General features: G+C 45.6%; 1 protein-coding gene across 1 annotated transcript in view; it reads right to left on the reverse strand.

Annotated features, from left to right (window-relative positions):
- CAPN9 (calpain 9) overlaps positions 1 to 15479 on the reverse strand; it is a 45379-nt gene extending 29900 nt beyond the window's left edge. The window contains exons 1-5 of the mRNA XM_053298230.1: positions 15377 to 15479; positions 13894 to 14132; positions 7826 to 7895; positions 7042 to 7160; positions 571 to 704 (exon numbers count right to left, since the gene is read on the reverse strand). Coding sequence (XP_053154205.1) covers positions 571 to 704; positions 7042 to 7160; positions 7826 to 7895; positions 13894 to 14106 — 536 coding nt within the window. The 5' untranslated portion in view covers positions 14107 to 14132; positions 15377 to 15479. The remainder of the gene's footprint in view (positions 1 to 570; positions 705 to 7041; positions 7161 to 7825; positions 7896 to 13893; positions 14133 to 15376) is intronic.
- Positions 15480 to 16555: the final 1076 nt, after the last annotated feature.

Here is a 16555-nt window from a genome sequence, read left to right on the forward strand (position 1 = left end):
AAGATGTAGCAGCACCCACATTGCACTAAATGTGCATTGTAGGCTGCACGGTATGTCAGCCCCATATATTTTAAAAGAGTTAACTGCCTATTTCCATTGTGTTCACTCGAGGATAGTTCCTCTTCCTTCAAGTCCCACTGCACTTCCCAGTTCTTTAACAAAGCCTTCCCTGAACTACTCTGGATTCACCTTTCGTGTCCCTTCTAATTTGCTTCTTGATGCTCCACAGTCCCTCCTCACTAATCCATGACCTCTCTGTCCTCCCTGCTCCATACCAAAGCAGCAAACAATGAAAACCAGCATAATACAATAAAACATTAATGGATCTAAATGAAAAGCAGAACTGCCATCAAAGACACAAAGTAGTAGGAGCTGTAGTAATCACAGTAAATATTCTGAAATTGAGTGAAAATAGCACACCTTGAGATCTGATCCAGCTCTTTGCAGAATCTTTTCACGGACCAAAGAGAGCATTATGTCAGAGAAGAATTTAGATAGTAACAACATATCAGTGATGATTGAAGAGGAAATTGAGAAAAATAGCTGGAACACATAACCTGCATGGCTTACTTGGCATAGGCTTTTTCTAATAATGCGCTCCAGAATTCATTGTGGTCAGCTGAGTGCAGAAAAACCAAACGGTCTTTGAAGGTGGGCAATCGGTCGTCAATAACAATATCCAGCCATTCATTGTGCTGCCAAAACTGTGGCGTGAAAGGAAATAGGAAACACTTTGATTACTTGTAATATGCACCAAGACTACTGAATTCCCTAGCACAGTTGTTTGTACATTCCTTCAGTAACTAGGAAAATATTATTTTCCTGAGCACAACAGTCTAATGAAAAGTCATAACTAGGCCACAATAGGGATGTGCAAACCTCTTCGAATTCAAACTGGTTCGCTTTGACGGTTCGAATTTGAAACAAACCAGGCATTGGTTCGACTGGCCTGTTCGAATTCAAACCCAACTGAGCGTGGTTCGATTCAAACTGATTTGAACTGGTTTGAACCACCAAAACTGGGTTGGGTGATAGGCACAAATGGGTGCCAACTACCACCCAAACCCCAAAGCAATCAGACATTCCTATGATTTTTCATGGATTTTTGAAATTTTTATTATTGCCCATTATTCCCTAGGGGCAAAAAGCTGGGGTGGGTGGTAGGCACCCAGGGGTCTAATCATCTAATCATCCACCCAGCCCGCACTGTACCTGCCAAGTTGCAAACTCCCCAACCCAGCCAATCAGTTGGGGAGCGAAAAATTCCTACTCAGCCCACAAAAGGATGGCCAGCAATGACTGTCCTGCACCCCAGACAGAGAGGGTGGGAAAGCTTGAGTAGCAGCCAACTGAGAAGGGAGGGGAGCAATGGTCCCACTGTCTGTTGCTTGCCCCTTCCCTCCTTTCCTCCAATCCAGGTGGCCTACCCTGTGGCTGCTTAAGCGAGGGTGGGGCAAACAGCCTGCCCCCACCCCCCACATGAGGCTGTGTGCTGGCCCACTCATACAGCATAATGTCTGATTTGGGCTAGAGAAGGGTATCATTCTGTATGGCATGTTCTTTCAAGAACAAGAAGTCCAAGAATGCCTTCGTTCCAGCCAGCCTTTCCCGTGCACAGTCAGGACAAGTCAACAGGGTGTGGTAACAGACTGGCACCAGGAGAGAGGGACAAGCACCATAATAATCAGATATATTGGATCCGAAAGGCAGTTAGTACCAGAGTTACTGATTGGATTTACAGACACCAGAATGTAAGAGAGTAATAAGCTAGGCCTCTAATGCATAGGAGAACTGTCACTAGAACCCAGGGACAGGAAGCAGTGTCTAAAGGGCATTTGCCACTCACATATAATTAATATTCATGCATATATCCCTGCTAACTTGGCAAAGCATCTCCGCTTTTAAAGTAGTGGCTTTCTTATATTTACCAGTGGGAGACGAACTGTCCCTGTTCAACCAAGCAAAGTGTTCCTTCCAGTGGTTGTTGCTGGTATCTCCCTTGTGTTTCTTTTTAGACTATGAGGCCCTTTGGAACAAGGAACCATCTTATCAGTCTTTTTGTTATGCCAACTGCTTTGAGAAATTTCTGAGAACTTTTTGTTGCTAAGCATGTTATGGATGTGTATAATAAATAATAATAATATGTTGTCATATATGGCTATAAATCCATATATAAATCTAAGTGGTCTCTGGACTGTCCAACGCATGATGCTGGTCACATTCTCAATTCGATATTTTGCTCTGATCAGGGTGGGGAATCCTGTCATCTCCTCATTGTCATGGATGGACCACCATCTAGTTAAGGTAGAACTTACAACTACAACTCACCTCTGAAGGGGTGAAGGACCTATTGGGTTGGTCTGCCCGAGAAGTTTATTGGATCCAATAGGATTCCAAGAAGGCTTGGAAGGGTTTAGGGTTGGCTCTGCTAGTGAATCTATCAATGCTTTGGTGCAAAAATGGAATAATAAACTCACTAGAGCAGTAGACACAATCGCTCCTAAGCATCCTCTCTGACCTTCAAAATCAGCTCCGTGGTATTTGGAAGTACTACGGGACCTGAAGCAGCAAGGTGGATGACTGTACAAGTGGGGGAAGACTCAGTGCGAATCCAACAGATCTTAACAAACACATTTGAATATCTATGCTCTTGCAGTGTGGCAGCAAAGCAGTGGTTCTTTTCTGCTTGCATTGCTTCCGCAAATTCATGCTCAGCAGAGTTGTCTAGGATTGTGAGGGGGGTAGTATGTTCCCCCTTCCTCTTGAATTTAAACTTGGAACCATCAGTCACTCACTGTGATATTTTCAATGACTTTTTTAATGGATAAAATCTCTTACAACTGGATTCCACAGTTATTGCAGAGTCTACTGTGGAGGTGTCCAGCAACTCCTCTGATAGATTAAATTGGATCACTTTCAGTTTGTGACTCCCGAGGATGTGGGCAAACTGCATTGGACTGTGTGTCCTACAACCTGTTCTCTTGCCCCTTGCCCAGCTTGGCTTATTTGATCTGGTAATCGTATTATCAGAGAAGGTCTGGTAAATATTATAAATGTTTCTCTGAGGAAGAGCACATCAGGAGATTTGGTGCAGGGTGTTATCAATATGCATTGCTGACAAAACCCAAATCTATTTCTTCATATTGACCTCATCAGGAAATGGTATAACTTTCCTAAATGCCTGCCTGGAAGCAGTAATGGGCTGGATGAAGGATAACAAACGGAAGTTGAACCCAAATAAGAAGGAGGTACTGACTATGGGGGGTCGGGACCCAAGCAATGGTTTAGATCTGCCCACTCTGGGTAGGGTTGCACTCCCCCTCTTAAAGATCCTGGATCCCAAACCCTCTGTGGTTTCTCAGGTTGAGGCAATGGCCAGGAGCGCTTTTTATCATTTTCAGATGAGTCATCAGCCACACCCATTTCTTAAAACAGCAGTGCATATGGTGGTAACCTCCCGGCTCAACTACTGTAGTGCCCTCTAAGTGGGCTTGTCTTTGCACATAGTCCAGAAACTACAATTGGTAAAGGATGTGGCAGCCAGATTGGTTTCTGGGACAACTCAGAGGGACCATATAACACCAATTCTGAAAAAAACTGTTCTGGCTGCCAATATGTTTCTGAATGAAATACAAATTGCTGGTTATTACCTATAAAAACTTTAATGACTTGAATCCAAGGTAACTAAGAGAGTGCCTTCTTTGTCATGAATCCTGCCACCTATTAAGATCATCTGGGGAGGTCTGATTAGGGTTGCCACTGGCTCGTTCAGTGGCAACTCGGGACGGGACCTTCTCTGTAGCTGCCTGGGGCTTTGGAATATGCTCCCTTTCAAAATAAGAGCATCTCCATCTCTGATTGCTTTTAGAAAGACCCTTAATACACAGTTGTTTTCTCAGGTTTTAAACTGAAATTAATTCTAAACTGTTTGTTTTATCCTATGAAATTGTTTTAACTTTTTATTCTTGAAATTGTTTTGTTTTTACTCTATTTTATATTTGTTGTGTTTTCAGTTGTGTACACTGCCTAGAGGTACACATATCAGGCAGTATATAAATATGATAAACAAGCAAATATCTGGCAGCCTGAATCCAAACTATTTTGAGGGGAATGAGATGGAAATGAAGGCCTGAGTTACAAGGTCGTAGCAGGCTGTGAGAAATTGTGCTTGGTACCGAACAATTTTAATTTCAAGGAGTCTCTGTCTCCTTAGGACGTTAAATAACTTCATGTTATTTAATAACATCTTGTCAGATATTAATTAGCATAGACAGACTGGCACCTCAGCACTTGGTCTGTGTTCCAGAATAATAGCATGCCGTGTAAAATGTCATAACAGTAGCATAGCTCACAATATTACTATTATTAAAAATAAGTGGAACGCATGACAAAAATATAGAATTAGATCTAAAATTTCATGTGTTATATTGGTGAGGGGGGTCAGAATAGGGCATTTATGGGCAGCAGGGAGGACTGCCCATCAATGATGCCATCAATGGGCAGAAATGTTGGACTCAGAGGTTCAGAATGGAATTCTTTCTCTCACCCCTCCCTGAAAGCTCCCAGTGTTATTGGTTGCGTGCTGTTGATTGACAGGAGCAAAAGAACCTTTGTACTGGATGTGGGGGTGGGGAGCTGAAACTTAATCCTGATTAAGTTTCCTGAAACTTAATCCTAAAATTTAAAACTGATCATCCAACTAGTGAGGAAAATCTAGTCTTGGACGGGGTCACACTTCTCTTGAAAGACAAAGTCCGCAACTTGGGGGTTGTTCTGGAACTGATGCTGGCCTTGAAGGCACAGGTGGCGGGAATATTCTGAGGTGCTTTTTACCAGCTATGGCTGGTGCACCAGCTGTAACCCTACTTGGAGAAGTTGCACCTGACTTCAGTCACCCATGCTTTGGTAGTGTCCAGATTGGACTCCTGCAATGTGCTCTACGTGGGGCTGCCCTTGGAAATGGTTCAGAAGCTTCAGCTGGTCTGGAATGCTGCTGCAAGGATGCTTGTGGGTGCAAGTCACTTCTTGAGTGTCATACCTATCCTGTGGCAGCTTCATTGGTTACCAGCCCACTTCTAGCCTAGATTCAAGGTGCTGGTCTTGAACTTTAAAGCCCTACACAACTTGGGACTGGGATACCCGTTGGACCGCATTCACCCATATGAACCTGCCAGGGCCCTCTGCTCGGCATCTCAGGTCCTGCTCATGGCCCCGTCACTAACAGAGATCTGGTTGGCAGGGTGGGTTTGGTGCCTACCACCCACCAAACTCCAAGGCAATTGGACACTTCTCTGATTATTGGTGAATTGTTGAAGTATTTTTCAATTTTTGTTTTCCTCCCATAGGGAATAATGGGGAACATAGGAAGCTGCCATATACTGAGTCAGACCATTGGTCTATCTAGCTCAATATTGTCTTCACAGACTGGCAGCGGCTTCTCCAAGTTGCAGGCAGGAATCTCTCTCAGCCCTATCTTGGAGAAGCCAGGGAGGGAACTTGAAACCTTCTGCTCTTCCCAGAGCGGCTCCAACCCCTGAGGGGAATATCTTACAGTGCTCACACTTCTAGTCTCCCATTCAAATGCAACCAGGGCAGTCCCTGCTTAGCTATGGGGACAAGTCATGCTTGCTACTACAATTTGAGGATGCCACATTCCCAACCTTGGCGGGGGGGGGGTGCCCAAAGTGTGTCTGGGGGCATAGCAGGGCTGGACTCCACCCCCCCCACCCCAAGTTTATAGGATTTATTGTTGATTAATCAGGAATTTTTAAAGAATTAATTTTTGTCTCCATAGACATGCATTGGCTCAATAGGAAACCATTGCCTGAGCCTAGCCACTCAGTAAGAACAGTGTGTTCCCTTTCAGCTTAACAGCTTAATGGCTTTGACCCGAACTCAGAGTTCAGAGCAATAAGCAATTAAGATCAGTAGGTGAAAAGGCACTCTGTTATTTCCTATGGAGCCAAAAATGAATTCTTTGAAAATTCATAAATAAATAACAATAATTCCTATCAACTTAGGGGTGCCTGGGGGGAGTTGAGGCCAGCCATGCTGTGCCCCCAGACCCACTTTTGGGTGCTCTGGCATCCCCCCACTGTAAGTGGGGAATGGGCACTGTAAGTGGGGAATGGGCAGGTGCGGAACCTGATCGCCAGCGGCCTGTGTGCAGCTGAGGTGGCGGCCCCGCTCACCCACCCCCCTCATCTGAGGTCAGACACGGGGTGTGTGGTCTGGCTCCCAAATGAAGCCCTGTGGCTCCATTCGGGAGTGTGTGGCAGGCTGGCACTGCGTTTGCCGCACGGCCCCTTCGGGATCTAGTCTAGGGCTGGCCCTGCATTTGCAGCATAGCCAGGAGTGGCTCTCCCCTGCCTTAAGGCCAGGAATGCAGTGCCTGGCCACGCTGCGAATGCAGCGCCGGCCATTTAACTCCCAAAGGGGCCGCACGGCCCCTTCGGGAGTTAGATTTGGGCTGGCGCTGCTTTTGCAGCAGAGCCAGAAGCGGCCATTTAACTCCCAAATGGGGGCTGCACATCCCCCACTCGGGAGCTAAACCAGCACCCCCGCATCTGATGTCATACACAAGGGCGGGGGTGTCGGGGCTGCAAGGCGTGGCCCCTGATTGGACACAGCCCAGGTTCTTTGAACCCGTTGGCCCAATGGTGGCTCTGCCCCTGGGAATGGGGCATCCTCAAATCCCCAGTATTCCCTATGGGAGGAATACAAAAATTGAATTGAGAGCAAGTATGGCCCTGCTCCTCTTCTGTATGTGTGTTCGGATGCATACAAACATCCTCGGGCATGTTCAGTTGGTTCAGCCCAACTTTCCCCTCATTTTCACAGTCCAGGCTAAGCCCTCGGTCCCAGGTAAAGTGTATCTGTTTCCCCAACCCCACCCAATAATTGGGCCCTGATTGTGTTAGATATTGTAAGATATTGCAGACATTGTGTTAGATATATTAACTGTTCCCCTTAAACTATCACGAGTCTATGTAACTATTCCTTAGAACAGTTGGGCATTTTGTTTTTCAAGAGCTGATTTACCTGAAAATGAAATATTCCAGCATAACCTGGGCCAAAATTCTGATCTTGCGGCACAACTCTGGCTAATGTGTTTTCATTAAGGGTGAGAGATGCAATAGCTGCTAAAAGCCAACAGTCACCTGTAAATCAAAAACAACAACTCCAGATTATTATTCTCATCTGATCTGATCCCAAATAACTGAAGTTATTTTCAGTTCCCACCTACAAAATGAAAAACAAAAATCCCATTCGTCCCCTGCTAAACAATCCCTATTAAATCCTTCTTGTTTCTCCTCCTAGTTATTTTTTTGTGGTTGCACATGAAGGAAACTTTATTTTAACACCATCCCAGTTGATCCAGACATTTTGGATGTCCCCCACTGAACATTTGCAGAAAAGGCAGCTTCTGAAATCTGTGCTCTGTGTGTGTATGCCGTTCCTGGGTGTGCTTGTACACAAGCAAATCAAGAAGGAAGTAGATCCAATGACCCATATGTGTATAGCCATACATGTGCTAATGTATCATGTGCAATATGACCCTGGCACTGCCACTCCAAACAGGATCCAGCTCCTCATTTCTCTCTGCCTTTTGATGCAGATGCAAACATACAGTATAGCAATATCTGTATCGCTGCATGTGATTTTATCCCATGTGGTGCTAGTCACCTGTAGAGCCTCATTGCATCCAAACAAGGCGGAATCTGACATCAAATATGAACACATTAACCAGCAACATTTTCTTTAAAGTCTCTGACTCTTCTTACCCTGCGGAGGGAAATAATACTTCCAGTGGAAAAACACTCACCAAGATCCCCTTGACAAATGTCAGTTCTTGTGGCGCCTCCAAGAATAAACTGTGGGTCGTTAACGATTTCCTTGATGAATATAGGAAAATATATATATAAATACTCTGAACAGAATAAACTGCACTGTGATAATATTAGAACTCTGTGTCCATTCTAACCAGAGGCAGGCTTCACCTAAAGTTTGTTTGCTTGCTTGTTTGTTTGTCTATCTAATTTGTATACCACCCCAAACTTTTGTCTCTGGGTGGTTAACAATAACATAAAACAAGTTAAAAACATACACAAAACTTAAAACAATTTAAACAATTTCAAAATCAAACACAGGTTAAAATTTAAAAATCTAAAAAGCTGAAAAAGCTTGGGTGAAGAGGTGAGTTTTCAAATGCTTTTAAAAAATTGTTAATGTTAAACATTAATCACTGCCCAATTCTGACCTGTTTTTTGTTTTTGTTTTTATTCTTCTGAAATACAAACTATAAACAGATTTCTACCAAGATAATGAGGACAATTTTGTATTATTGGTACACATACCACACAAGGGAATACAGGATGTTTTTGAGTGCTGCTCACACCCTTGCACGTGTGCAAGTCATGGCAGCAGCCATCTTTTTTGTAAAAAACAACAACAGAGCAATGCAATGTGCCAGTTATGTCTCAGCACTGTTGTTAAAAATAAATAAATGGCTGCCATTGTTGCCACCATGAAGCACTCCTGGTTGCTGCTGCCCTGACACCACACTTGCAATGTTCCCTCTAACTGGGATTCCCAGATGTTGTGGACTACAACTCCCAGAATCCCCAAGCAAAAGCTACTGCAGCTGGGGATTCTGGGAGTTGTAGTCCACAACATCTGGGAATCTCCGTTAGAAGGAACACTGCACCCTTGTGGGGCTTACTTGGGCAGCTGGTGGTGGCAGTCATCCAGAGCACTTTGTAGTAGCTGTGCTGGCAACCTCCTACATTGGCTGGGTGCTCCTTTGACCCTGGTTAGGATCACGAGAATGAGCTTAGCGTGTCTGTTGTGCTGATTCAGACTTTGATGTTGCCTTTCGATGCTTTCCAGAAAGGAGTTGGACTTGGGCCCCCCTGCCATTTGGGCCACTCCTCAGTGGTGGCATCCAAGAATGACCTTCCACTCCATGGCAGCTACTATGGCAAAAACATCCCTTGGGTTGTCAAACCTAGGAAGGGACCTGCCTAATGTTCTGCCTATTAAACTGTGTAAGACTACACCATTTACACTGATGGGGGTGCATAATAACAGACATGTTCATTCAAGTCAAATGTGCTCATGCATAGCCATAGGCTTTAGTAAAGTAAAGCAAAGTGTGCTGTCGAGTCGGCGTCAACTCCTGGTGACTACAGAGCTTAGGGATGTGCATGGTCCAGACCGGCACCGAGGGGGGGTGTCTCCCTTTAACGGCGCAGGGGGGTAGAACTTACCCCTCCCGCCGCTCTTCCCCCTCTGGCGCTGTAGTGATAAGCGAAGTTTTTGGGGTGGCAGCGTTCTTCGCTGCCGCCCCTGCCCCTGTCGTTGTTTGTAAAGCCTTCAGAAGAGCTTCAAGAGCAGCACGCATGCCTGTTGCCGCCGTGAGCGCACGCGCTGCCTATGTCACACACACGCTGCATGTGATGTAGGTGGTGCGCGCACGCATGGTGGCGACGGGCGCGCACCTGCCGCTGCACACTCATGCGTGCTGCTCTTGAAGCTCTTCCGAAGGCTTTACAAACAATGACGGGGGCAGGGGTGGCAGCGAAGAATGCTGCCGCCCCAAAAACTTCGCTTATCACTACAGTGCCGGAGGGGGAAGAGCAGCGGGAGGGGTAAGTTCTACCCCCCCCGCCCTTAAAGGGAGACCCCCCCTCGGTGCCGGACCGGTCTGGAGGCCTCTAACATGGCCTCCGGACTGGTCCGTGCACATCCCTAACAGAGCCCTGTGGTTGTCTTTGGTAGAATACGTGGGTGGGTGGGTGTTGGGTTACCATTGCCATCTCCTGCGCAGTATGAGATGATGCTTTTCAGCATCTTCCTATATCACTGCTACCCGATATAAGTGTTTCCCATAGTCTGGGAAACATACCAGTGGGCATTCGAACTGGCAACCTCTGGCTTGCTAATAAAGTTATTTCCCCGCTGCGCAATTGGTCATCTATAGGATTTAGTACCCAATCTTAAAAACAAATTTAAATAACAATGCAACCTGCCAAAACAAAGTCATGCACACAAATCAATACAGAGGTACACTCAGATCAGATAAGGATATTCATTTTGCAATTCATTGCTACAGTCTTAAGACCACTGGCCAATCGTGTCATAGAGAGCCAACATAGTGTAGTGGTTAGAGTGTTGGACTAGGACCTGGAAGACCTGTGTTCGAATCCCCATTCAACCATGAAACTCACTGAGTGACTCTGGGTCAGTCATGTATCTCTCAGCCTAACCTACCTCACAGGGTTGTTGGATAAAAATAATCATGTGCCCCACTCTGAGCTCCTCGGAGGAAAAGCAGGATATAAGTGCAAAAATAAATAAATAATAAATAAATAAATAAAAATTCTGCCAAGGTGAATGACACTACCCATTAAAAGATAGCAGCAACCTAGTCTGAAATCAGCAAGCACACCTTTTCTTCACAGAAATCTAACTGATGTGAGCACATCATCTTATCAAGGTGTTTATCTCTCATTGATGCATATAAAAGGCAATGGAGCCAGTCGTGGGGCAGGCCTTCCATCTGGGGCTGAATACATAATAAAATAATTTTACAAGCCACTACTGCAAGTGTTTAAAATGTGGTTTTCAGAGCTAAGCTCTGCTGAGTTCAAATTAAACCAAGTAGGGAGAAGAAGGCAAACAGGATTTAGACAGCCAACCAAGCTACCTTCCAGAAGGAAGCCAGCACAGGAAGATGCCTGTGGAGCAAAACCTTCTTCACAGTGGGCAAGAGGAAGGTCAATAATGTCTACGCAGCAGGTGAGATGGAGAAGTGCCCACCCGCAAGCCAAGGCAATTAACTCTGGTTGCATGCTTTGCAGAGTTTAAAGGGAATGCAAGAGAGGCCAGCATTCACCCCCCCCCCCGCCCAGATCATTCACAGCTTCAAAGGAAATGTCAGGGAGCAGGTGACCTGGCTGCATTCCTGCTGCTGAGCACCTTTCTAGGGGAGAACATGACTCAGGCTGGCGTGTCGTGATTAGAGAGGACAAAAGGGAAGTCAAACCACACAGCGGTCATCACCCTGCGGCACCACCTGCTTGTTCAACACAACTGGTCACGGGGAGCTTGTAAGTGAACTGAAGCGAGACAAATCCCTGGTTTCCTCCAGAACATTATCATGGGGAAGATTTGGGAAGTAATAGGTTCTTCTGGAGTCAATACCAAGCCTTGCTTTAGTCTATCATATATCTATATCTATATCTATATCTATATCTATATCTATATCTATATCTATATCTATATCTCTGGGATAACAACATAAGAACAGCCCTGCTGGATCAGGCCCAAGGCCTATCTAGTCCAGTCCAGCATCCTGTTAGAGTGCTGGACTAGGACCGGGGAGACCCGAGTTCAAATCCCCATTCAACCATGATACTAGCTAGGTGACTCTGGGCCAGTCACTTCTCTCTAAGCCTAGCCTACATCACAGGGTTGTTGTGAGGAGAAACTTAAGTATGTAGTACACCGCTCTGGGCTCCTTGGAGGAAGAACGGGATATAAATGTAACAACAACAACACCACAGTGGCCCACCAGATGCCTCTGAGAAGCCCACAGGCAAGAGCTGAGGGCACACCCTCTTCTCCTGCTGTTGCTCCTCCACAACTGGTATTTAGAGGCATCTTGCCTCTGAGGCTGGACGTGCACTATAGCCTCAGACTAGTAACCATTGATAGACCTGTCCTCTGTGAATTTATCAGTATGCAGGCCGCAGAACTCTCCCCTATAACCAGGGATGTGTAGATATACATTGTGCTAAGAGAGCAAACAAAATCAGGTTTCTGCACCTTTTACTGTTGTCCTATATTAAGACGGTGCCTAAGGCAACTGCCCCATTTTGCCTAATATACTTTTTATTTTAATGTATCAAAATTACAGAGAAAATGATACAAATACTACAATTACACACGTCACAATGCTTCATTAATCCACATTTATCTCCTTTCACAATAAGAGAAAAATCATCAATAAAGGACACAGCTTCAGAATTAAACCAGATCAACTCAATCATCTCATTTGGCTTAATTTCATCCAAACTCTCACTTACTGCCTCCCACCAGTTGCAGATGCAGACAGTACAGAGCGGCATTTAAAAGGCATCATCATAGAAAATGCATCTTCTGCATTAGTTGTTGTATGGAGGACATATCAGAACAAGCTAATATAATTTGTTGTACCAAGTTTTGTGTGAAGCAGGGTTATCATGAGGGCAGGGCAAGCAGGACAATTGCCCATGGCCCCAGTCTTTGGAGGGGCCCCATAACAGCAGAACAGGCTCACCTCTGCAGCAGCACGGGTCTGCTTTTTTACATCCTCCCAACAGTGAAGGTTGGGTCTGTTCCCACCCTTTGTTCTTTGTGATATACATGGACAGCTGTGTGAATGAATGACTGAACATGCACTCACTATACACAGAACGTACATGTGCAGAACATAACATGTGAATAGGGCTTGTGGGCACTGCAGATGTGTGAAGAGCAACAGAAGATCCCGAAGAGAGAAATGGGAGTCAGTGAATAATAAGTAAGAAAGCAAACAAAATACACTTCATTGAAATGGGGCAAAACATTAAATATTTTTGAAAATGTGCTTTCAATATTAACTTAAGTCCAGTCTCTCTGCCACTTGATCCTTTCTGGAAAAAGTAGAGAGATAGCTCTGGCTCATAGACAAGGCAGTTTGTCTTTTGCCACCCCAAATCCAGATCTGATGCTAGGAAAGCTGAAATTCTGCGCCCAATTCATTACTCCTACATGATCTATATGGGGTTGCCTGGGGAAACTGTTCAGACAGAGACCTCTATTAGTACAAAAAACAGCAGCCAGAGTCTTCAGACTCTGTGACTCTTATCTTCTTCAGTCTCCATTTGCTTCTGGTCTGTTTCCAAACACACGTCAAAGTGCTAGCAATCATGACACCTCCTCCCTCATGAGCCTGTCTGCTCACTTAGGTCATCATCACAGAGGCTCTGCTTCATCTGCTACCGTTGCTGGAAATCTAGTTGATGAGAACATGGGACAAGAACTTCTCAGCTGCCATGCAGACTGTGGAACTGGTTGCCCTGAGAAGCTTGCTGGTCCCCCTTTTTTGTCTGTTTAGGTTTGCTGTGTTTCATTGCATTTCCAGACAAGTGATTTTCCTTCCCTGTGATTTTAAGTTGCTTTCTTTTTGGTTTTGATCTGCTTTGTGATTTACTGGATTTTTGTCAACGTTATTCACTGACATGACATGCAGCCACAATGCTGCACCCTGGAGCTGCTACTAACTTCCAAGGCAGTCCTACTGCTGTTCAGAAGCAGCAGTTGTGGAAGCAGCATCTCTGCAGGTTTCCCCATTGTCACAAATGCAGAAATCCACAGAAATGCTGCTTCTACAACTGCTGCTTCTGAACAGCATCGGGGCTGCCCGAGAAGACTGCAGTAGGATCCTCCAAGGCGCAGTGTTATGGCTCCATAATGCTGTGCATCATGTCACTCATTTTTATGGAGGAGGGGGCAGTGTTTTAATTTGATTGTTGTTCACTGTCTTGCAGGTCCCTTTTGGGCCCCGAAAGGCAATGCATGAAATTTTAATAAATACAGAATTTAGGATGTTTTCTAATGTGGGGCAATCTGTTGTCAGAACAGAATAGAGGGCAAGAGAAGCAAAGGATAGGGGAACATGCCTGGAGGCCTTTAGGGAGGAGTAAGTTGTTACACAAGACACACGAGTTCCAGTCTTTTCTCACAAATCTTTTACACATTACTATGGCCTGGAGAATGAGACATTTTCTCTTTAAAAAATATAGAAGTCCAATCCTGCATAAAACACTACATGATGGGATTTGTCGAGGAGATACTTTCTATACTCACCCCAGGCCTTTTCCACACAAAGGGGATGGGAGGCTTCTCACTGAAGAAAAGTGAAGAGTCATTGGCTGGGAAGTCACAGTCCTCAAAGAGTGTCCCTGTCTGCTGACATCCAAGCTTCAGCTCCTGATATGACTGGCCGGTGGAGTGTGTGGCACGTGCACTCTGGGGCACTGGAGGAGCCCGTGGGCTCGGGTCCCGGTAGGTAGATGGCATCGCTCTGTTCCACCTGCAGCAGATAACTGAGATGGGGGGAATGAAGACAAGAGAAGATCTAAAGCACCCAACCTACAAAACAGGAACAAAGCCAGAGATGGAATCAAATTGCCACTTGCAGCAAATGAGAAGTTCTGGACCTTCAGGGAAGTGAAAAAATCCTCTAGGCAAGCAGCCCCTCCTCTCTTGCACCTATTTGAATGGCAGATTGACAGCCGGATTCACTAGCAACAATAAAGAAAGGAACACCCTGAGAACAAACAAAGGGGAAACTTGTTTGGCCTCTTCAGGTGCTCTCTAGTCGCTCCATGCCTGCCTTCTGGTATGCGTAGCCGAAAGATAATTCTGTGTTGACCATGAAATATGAATCGGCTGCTGCACCCAGAACAGGAGAAGGGGCACTCCCAAACCAGTTCATTTGTGCTTGAGTGATAAGGGGAGGGTGTGGATGCATGATCTTTGCTGGGTGCTTGATTTTGAGGAAGGTGATAAGGCATGAGTATTTCATGTCTGGTACCAAAGATGCATGCATACCGTCCAACATTTCACCCATGAAAATGCAGCCATGTCTGTGAATGAGTAGGAGGCATGGCTAAGCAACTTGAAGGCATGGGGTAGAATGTGTGGAGGGTATGGCATACCATAATGGTTACAAGCATGCCACAAATGGAAAGCAGGTAAGAAAGTGCACACAGACCACATTATTCTAGATTGCCATGCAGATGAGCCAAACTCATATCCAGGCACGTAGGAAACCGCCGGTAGTGTGGGTGCAACCCACTGGCAGGGGCCCTAGGTACCCTAGCCATGCCCCTGCATCTGACATCAGACACATGGGGGTGTGGCCACGTGCAGAAAGAGCACATGGCCCAGTTTGCGGGATGCTTCCGCCAGGGCTGTGTTCCCAGCCTGGTTGGGAATGCACCTCTCTGCTTTTCCAGGCAAGGAAAGGCACTCCCCTGGGCAGGCTGGAAACCCAGAGTTGGCTGAAGCACCTTGTGAACAGGGCTGCATGCCCTCTTTTTGCACACCACCACGCCCCCTGTGTCTGATGTTAGATGCAGGGGTGTGGCTAGGCCGCCTGGGGCAGCTCCATGGGGAGTGGTGGCTCGGGTTCGTTGGACCCATCCACACAATGGTATCTCTGCCCCATTCGTATCTTCCAACATTTCACAGATAAAAATAGGGATACATGTGTTTACAACTAATTCTCATTCCAAGCCCCCCACCCACTATTACACATGGCTGAAGACTGGATTCCACCCACTACCTGCTGGTCAACTGCATAGTGCCTTACTCCTGGGCACCCATTCACATGTACACACACTAGAAACACGATGCATCCACTCAGCCACTTGGAGGTTTAATTTCTGGAGACTCTGGAGAAGCAGCTGGATCCTGAAGAATGACATCATGGAGGGGAGCTGGAAATCAACCAAGCCTGCCCAAGAGGCAAAACTAGGGATAGTGATTCATAAGGACAGATTCCAAAACAGGGACTGTCTCTGGTAAATAGTAACAGCTGAAGCCTATAACCCTGTGAAAACGTATTTCCACCACCTGTGCAAATTCATGGCATAGGAACATAGGGCTATGTGAGATTTCCATGGGCTCCCTATTGCTGATGAAGGAGGTAGTCCTGCCCTCCCATTACCAAAATGCCCAGTTTCATGAGGCCTCAGAGCATCTGCTCCTTAGAGCCCAGCAAAATGACAACTCTTTTCATTTCCTGCTTGCTGGTTCTGTCAAGCAGGACGAGAACCTTCACTCACGGAGGCCAATGCAAACGTTACAGCTCTCACAGAGAGTGCCACAACAGAGAAGTGGTTTTTGATGTCTTTTGTGTGGGAACTGTGATTCATGTAGTGGCCCTCCGTGATACAGAAGAGAAGTGATATGAGAAAAGAGATAGTTGTTCATGGAGGGATGAAGTGAAATTAACAGAAATTAATTATCTAGGAGGCATAATACATTTGGAGAGTCTGGGAGGCTCAGTGGTGAGGAAGTATTAATACTAAGCCTCCACAGTGAGGTTCATCACCACTTTGTCCTTTTAGTCACCAGGGCGTTTTTTCATACAACAGGCTTTACTGAGAGTTTGAAGTTGCAAAACACACACACACACACCGATGCAAAAAGTGGATTATCCCCCCCACCCCGGATATAAATCAGGCTACAATCTGATGCACAAGAAAAACCCAAATAGTGTGTGAAGTGCTCCCTGATAGCTCGCAGGGACTTTGGGGTAAGTCTGGCTGATATGTGAACGCACACCCTCTATTCTGGAGGAGATGTGAGCTAAAAGCCGTGTGTGAAAAATGCCCAGGTGAAGACTTTTCTGTTCACGTGGGCTTTTACATTTTTTAAAAGCCCAATTAAAACAATTAATTAACAATTTTAAAGCCCAATTAAACAGTTAAAAAATTGTTTTGCATTATATATATATATA

Source organism: Hemicordylus capensis, chromosome 1 (assembly GCF_027244095.1).
Source record: "Hemicordylus capensis ecotype Gifberg chromosome 1, rHemCap1.1.pri, whole genome shotgun sequence".
NCBI classification, from domain to species: Eukaryota; Metazoa; Chordata; class Lepidosauria; order Squamata; family Cordylidae; genus Hemicordylus; species Hemicordylus capensis.